The sequence below is a fragment of the Dendroctonus ponderosae genome, unplaced genomic scaffold, assembly GCF_020466585.1.
Source record: "Dendroctonus ponderosae isolate FM_Combo_2020 unplaced genomic scaffold, Dpon_F_20191213v2 Dpon_F_20191213_728, whole genome shotgun sequence".
In the NCBI taxonomy this organism is placed as follows: domain Eukaryota; kingdom Metazoa; phylum Arthropoda; class Insecta; order Coleoptera; family Curculionidae; genus Dendroctonus; species Dendroctonus ponderosae.
Window position 1 is genome coordinate 739 of NW_026018944.1, and position 6,942 is coordinate 7,680.

Below are 6,942 nucleotides of genomic sequence, written 5' to 3' on the forward strand. Positions count from 1 at the left end.
TATGAGTGAATCGGAAAATGTTCGCGCTGTTGATGAGGAAAGTATCGGATTTCTGACTATCGGACCATCTTCAGGGCATTTTTGATGCTGATGATGATTGAGGTTTACCAAAATTGCAGCTGTTTCTTCACAAAAACGTATCTTAAACGAAAACACACATTGATATGCTCGTATCGGCCTTCAAAAAGACAAACTCCCGCAGGGTATTTTGAGTTAGTAGAATAACAGGAAGGTTTCGAACAATTTCGGCCCTTCTCAGGAATATTTTGCTTCAATCGGGCCCAGTTGGAGATAAATAGACGACGCATACCCAGGCAAGTTTAGATGGTAGATCAGATCCAATAGGTAGAAAAATTCGTTCCTAGACGTAATCAGTGGCTAGATGTTGAAGAATCCGAATCTAGAGCAAGAGATTTACATATCTTAGACCTGTCGAAGTTGTGTCCTCGTCCATAAAGTAGTTTTTTTTATGTTAGTTAGTTTTACGTATGAGGCACGTTCTCCTTCAGTTAATTCATTTATTTATTGACTTTGTTTTAAGGTTTTTTCTTAATTTTCAGCATGCTGCACCATTTTTGTTTTCAGTTTGTTTTTGTTTCTGTTCTGGTAGATTGTTACAGCCATGAGTTCCAGTGCTCAAACGGGCATTGTGTAGACAATCGTTTGCGTTGCAATGGACGTCCGGACTGTAGTGATTATTCCGACGAATCAAATTGCGTTACCACCACTCAAGAGCCAATCACTTTGCCCCCAGCTACAGTGAGTCCACGTAGCTGTCCATTCGGCTACGTTTCCTGTCTGTCTGGGGATCAATGCGTGCTCAGAAGCCAGCTATGCGACGGACGCGTCAACTGTCCTGACGCTTCTGATGAGTCCAACTGCGGTAAGTCCAAAGCTGAGTGTTCTGAGCAAACGACACTCTGCACCATGTTTATCATACTTTAAACACAGGCTGTAAACGAGGCGAGTTTCGATGTGAAAATGGGCCATGCATTAATCAGGTGCTTAGGTGTGATGGACACGTGGATTGTCCTTTTGATATCAGCGACGAATTAGACTGTACATACAAAGTTGGGTTCTCATGTAGGTTTGGAACCGACGAGTGGTAGTTTTGGGCATCTAACTTTAATCAAATTTACTAATTTAAATTAAATCAATTGAATATATATTTTTTAAAAGCTTCCGACGTACCCAAGGATGAGTTATTTTGGGAAAAGTGACACTTTTTCTGCACCACCATTGGGTGAAAGTGGGCCATAAAGATATTTGATCCGCTGAATTTTCCAGGAAGAAAAATCGGTTTTTCAAAGTTTGTAAGGTTCTCCATATGGGTAAAATTCGTGACAACCTGAGCTGGTTTGTTTTGCCAAAAATTTTCCTGATGAGCTTCGGAAGAAAGCCCTTTTTGTACAACTCTATGGGCTTTTATGTGGGTTAAATCTTCAGAGAATCTTCGAATCCGGGAAATTGGAAAAAAGGAAGTTTTTTTTAAGAATTTTCTCTAAAACATTGATGGGAGGCTTCTGCAAAAAACGTTATCGCATAGACGGGGACTAGCTGAATATTTCATCAAGAGCAAGGTTTTTCTCTAAAGAGCTTCGTTTTCCAGAATAAAGCACGTTTGACAATCTATTAAAATCCTTAGGGTTTCACCCGCAGAATTGTTGGGTCAAAAAACATTTTTTTTCGGAAATTTTGCCTTCGTAAGACGCTCCTTATGGACAAGATAGATTCAAAAGTGGGTTGGTTTGTTCGGCAGTAAATCCCCAAGAGAGCTACGAGGGAAATCGAAGAATCTTGTTCAGGCCCTTACAGACGTGAATATTTGAAAATTGCATAAAACTGTCGAATCCTAATTGAATAATCAATTGAAATTCGCATCAATTATTGCGTACACTCGCTTCAATGGATTCCATGTGAATTTGATGAAAATTTTAAGTTGAGGGGTGAATGCCTGCCGTTTAAGCCCCATGCTGAACACAGTTGAGCAATTCGGGTTACGATGGCAATAAAAATTCGCCAAAATTTCAGGTTTCATCCGATTTCAAAATGAATCCCACCCGTTGATAGCGCATTAATGAGGCTTTAAAACCAGATAAAACATATAAAAATTATTTGACTCTAAGCCATTTAAAACAGCAAAAAAATTTGGGGCTTTTAAAATCGCCTTTTGCTGGCCAGATTTCGGTCTACGATATTTTCTAAACCAGAAATGTGTACTGGTTCCCAGTTGATATTTCTTGGTGCGCTCCCATCTACCGTTTTCAAAAAAAAAGAAAGAAAAGACAAAGAAGAATCCATAAAACTTCAGTTGCGAAGCTAGAAATCATCCTTACCAGCTTTGTGCAAGCCGGCGCCCTTTCCTCCATTTTCTATCCCTTAATCCTCAAAAAGCCCCCACTGCAGTTGATCCATAATGAAAATGCATGTCGAATTATAAACTTGCCTTAAGGGTCAGAATGATATTTGTCAAAAGGTTGGCTAAATGATCGACCACATTGCAGCCAAGTATTACTTATCAGGGCTTCTTTGGTGGAAACATCGGAATACATCACTTGATTTCGACACGATTTTTCTAATTAGTCTTTTGCTCGATTTTCATGGAAGTTTCAACTTTAGATGCTGGATATGTTCAGTATAGTCCGCCGCAATGTCAGATCCAGATTCAAGCCGTATGCTGATTTCTGAATGATTTCTTTTGCTCGCAGCATTAAAGCGATGGCAAACTTAACTTTTGTTTGGAACGCGCTCAAATTTGATCTGAGAATGTAGAATGTCGGATTTGGACTACAAGTCAAAATATGAATTTTTTGACGAAAATTTACTGTTGCAAAAATAAGAGGAGAATAGTTTAAAATTACCCTTTCAGAAGTAGCAGAAGTTTCATTTGAAAAGAAGCCGATTCTCACATGTTGTCATCTAACTTAAATAATTCATCGATCGATTTCAGAGGTTTACAGTAGCAGCAGGATTGAATGAAGCATCTTTTTGAGTTTTCAACTTCACATGTATGAAAGCGTGTAATTGGAGCAATTTGCTGAAACCTTACAGTTTAATTTGTTAAAAAGTTTTAGTAACTACTAAAATTAATTTTTTAACCGATCACTAAATCCTTCATTCATACTGCCTAATCGACTAAAACCCGTATTGGTTTTCAAACAGTTTGAGCTCATCCAGTAACACTTTTTCAACAGTTGACACCACTCACACTGGCTCGTTTTCTGCAACTTAAAAAACGTTGTTATAATTAAAATTTTCATTTGCAGCTGCTGGCGCCGATGGTCTACAACTTCGCACTTACCCATCGCAACAGAACATCAAAGAAAGTGAGTATTTGTAGCCCGATTTGAACACTCCTCAGAAAAACTCTCTACACCAACTAACATAGTTTATGTAGAAGATTGAACACTTTCCGTATATGTAACTAATTGTTTTTGTCTTGTCCTATGTGTTTTCTGGAGCAGACAGGTATCGACTTGGTGAGTAAACGGTTTTCCTCCATTGAGGGCAAAATCATCTCCGCTGTTTGGCTAAATCATCGAATAATTTCCCATGTTTTGTATCATTTGCCTTAATCTCATTCGCGAGTTCAGGCTCAAAAAGCAGCCAGTTTCTGATTGAAAAACGTGTGTATCATCTTCGGGCGAATTATGAAAACCTTAGGTTAAACTTAGGCTTTATTATCATGACGATTAACACCAAAAAAACAGCAGTTGTTCGGAAAAATCACGGGTTTCTGGTTCATTTCGGTCTGCTCTGTGCAGTTTAATCGATTCTTCTATTTCAGCTTGAAGCTCTTCAGTAAATAGTTGGGGTGTAGAACCAAAAGTGCAGTCGGTGTTACGAGGAAGAATAAACTTTTGGAGCCCAAAAAGTGGCTTCTATTTTCTTCTTTATTATTTACTAAGGGAGGACAGTAAATAGTGAATCAAGGGAGGAGTAAAGTTTAAATGTGTCCATGTTACTGTTTTTTCGGACAGCCTCACTGTGCAATAACTGGTCGGTTTTTGCGTTCCCTTGCGGAAATTATACAAAAAAGACAAATACATGCGGGCAAAAGTTGAAAAAGCGATGTTTGCCGCGGCGGTCATTCATATAACAATCAGTTAATTCTATTAAAATTTCCCATTGGATTTGTTCCTGCCATTGTTGAAGCAGTAATGCAAAAAATCCATTATTAAACCCAACTAACCACTGTACAGTGCCGGAGTTGCAGCTTAACAGCAAACACTCTGTATAAAATCCATTCAGCTTTTTGGAGGAACCTCCCAAAAACTTTCGGGTTATTCATGGGTGTTTTGACATGATTCTACCAAGACTAACAGTTTGCACGCATCACGACCCACCGTCTAACTCATTATAATGGACATCTAGATCAAGAGGTGGTGTTCCAATGCCGCGACGAGGGACCAATCAGAGCCAGGGTGGAGTGGAAGCGGGCCAATGGGGCGCCTTTGCCGCCCGGCTCCAGAGACAACAACGGCCGCTTGGAGATGCCCAACATCAAGCTGGAACACGGGGGCACTTATGTGTGTGTCGCCAAAGATTTCCCATTGGGAACCCCTGGGGCTGAGATCTCCGTCCAGCTGCATGTGGAAAAAGGTAAGCGTTCCAGCTAAAAGTCGGGGGGTTGATCCAACTTTGTCCGGAAAGGCGGCAAAGGACCAAAGGGACAGTCCTCCATACTTAAGTATGGCATCTGGGCGCCTCTGGACACTCTCTATCATGGCACAGGTAATAGATCCAGGTGCAGCCCAGGATTTCCATTAATTTTTAAAATCTGTTCCCCATTGCTCCTTGGGACACCCTGGTGAGTACCTGGAGTGCCAATACTCAAACACCCAAAGGCACTCTTTGACCCTCTCAATCATTCTTCTAGTTCCCGAAATCTACATTCCACCGCCAGTCCATTGCTACATCAACGAGTCCACATGTTCCAATGGAGACTGCATTCCACGCAACAAAGTCTGCGATGGCCACTTCGACTGCAGCGACGGCTCCGATGAAATCCGCTGCAGTAAGTTCGCCTCCCCAACCCCCAACTAGTTGCAGCAACAATTTGCTAATCGCAGGACAATGCGAGCCCAACGAGTTCAAGTGCGACAACAAGAAGTGCGTCTCGGCCGTCTGGAAGTGCGATGGACAGGATGATTGCGACGATGGCTCAGATGAGCGCTTCTGCCAGGCTTCCGGGCCGGATGGCCAATGTGGAGCCCAACAGTTCACCTGCAGGGACAGACAATGTGTGCCCAGAACTTTCCATTGCGATGGAGCCCCTGACTGTATCGATAAGAGTGATGAGATCGGATGCAGTAAGTGGGTTTTTTGCTGGCAAAGTCCACTCTTTTTACTCTGGCGGGGTGTTGCAGCTGCCCCCGTGATCGCTCAAGGCCCTCCCAGCATGATCACGCTGGCTGCCGGCCAGACGTTCATCATCACCTGTAGAGCAGTGGGGGTGCCCACTCCCCAGATCATGTGGAGACTGAACTGGAACCATGTGCCCCCCAAGTGCCGCATGACCAGCGAAAACGGCTTCGGTACCACCCTGGACGCTTTTTGCGGACACCCTCACTCAACTCGGGATGTTTGCAGGAACCTTGACGTGCGAAAACATCCAGATCGAGGACCAGGGCGCCTACTCCTGCGAAGCTTTGTCGGCCATTAAAACGGTGTTCGCCTCCCCCGATACCATCCTCACGGTGACTCGCCAGGCCTTTTGCCCAGCTGGATATTTCAACGTGGACGCCCGAGTGGAGAACGAATGCATCAAGTGCTTCTGCTTCGGCCACAGCAGCAGCTGTAGATCGGCCGATTTGTTCATATTCCAGGTGAGCGGACCCTAGTAGTAAGTAGGAGTCGAGCAATCACACACGCGTGTTGCAGTTCCAGCCGCCCTTCGACGCCCTGAAGCTGCTGGGGGCGAGGATCGACCCCCGCACCGGAGTGGTGGACATCCGGGATGAGCCCATCTACAAGGGGGTGGAGCCTCAGCTATGGAACATTGGGGCGAATGGGGTGGCGACTTCGCTGCCCAAGTATGCGGAGCTGAACCAACCAGACGTTGTCCCATACTTTGCCCTGCCCGAGAACTACCACGGCAACCAGCTGAAGAGTTATGGAGGCTACTTGAAGTACACAGTCCGACATGGGAACACTGGCAGACCCGTGGAGGGCCCCGATGTCATCCTAACGGTAGGGGACTAGCAGGTGTGGATAGCGCAAGGTCTGACGTGAGTTTGCAGGGCAACAACTACGTGCTCCTGCACGAATCGCGCGACCCTCCAGCCCCATTCCAAGCCGAAGAAAAACGGGTGAGGTTCTTCGATGGTGATTGGACGATCAAGTCCGCCAGTCAACGCCCACGGCCCGCGTCGCGCGAAGAAGTGATGATGGCCTTGGAGGACGTGAGCCAGATCCTCATCAAGCTGGCCTACAGCAGCGACGGCCTGCTCAACACCACGCTGACCAACATCGAAATGGACTCCGCAGCTGTGCCGGACAGCGGCCTGGGAGTGGCCAACTATGTGGAAGAGTGCTCGTGCCCGGTGGGATACACTGGAACCTCCTGCGAGGTAAGCACGCAAAAGACCCCCTGGCTGCAGGTTTGATGGGCGTTTTGTTTAGAACTGCGCCGAAGGCTACGTGCGACACAACTCCGGCCAATGGCTGGGACAGTGCTACAGGGAGCCTCAAACGTGCCCTCCAGGCAGCTACTTTGATGGCAGGGAGTGCCAAGTCTGCCCGTGTCCTTACACAAGTCCCAGCAATCAGTAAGTATCAAAAGAGGATAGACTTTCGAGACCATTCCTTGAGTCTAATGGGTTTTTAGGCCGTCGTTCGGTAGAAATTCTTCTTGACGTTTCGCAAGCACGAGTGGCTTGCATCTTCAGAAGTGGTTTGCTTGAACGCTTACACTGTTCTCATCAGAACCCGTTCAGTTCT

At 45.0% G+C, this 6,942-nt stretch overlaps 1 protein-coding gene across 1 annotated transcript; it reads left to right on the forward strand.

Annotated features, from left to right (window-relative positions):
* Positions 1–546: 546 nt before the first annotated feature.
* Positions 547–6,770, forward strand: LOC125505260 (basement membrane proteoglycan-like; the record flags this gene model as incomplete). The annotated part of the gene is made up of 11 exons (XM_048668729.1): positions 547–883; positions 3,267–3,326; positions 3,465–3,479; positions 4,375–4,602; positions 4,880–5,017; positions 5,073–5,312; positions 5,370–5,537; positions 5,593–5,828; positions 5,884–6,192; positions 6,243–6,572; positions 6,625–6,770. Coding segments are annotated over exons 1-11 (2,192 nt in total), but the record flags the coding sequence as incomplete, so codon positions are not given.
* Positions 6,771–6,942: the final 172 nt, after the last annotated feature.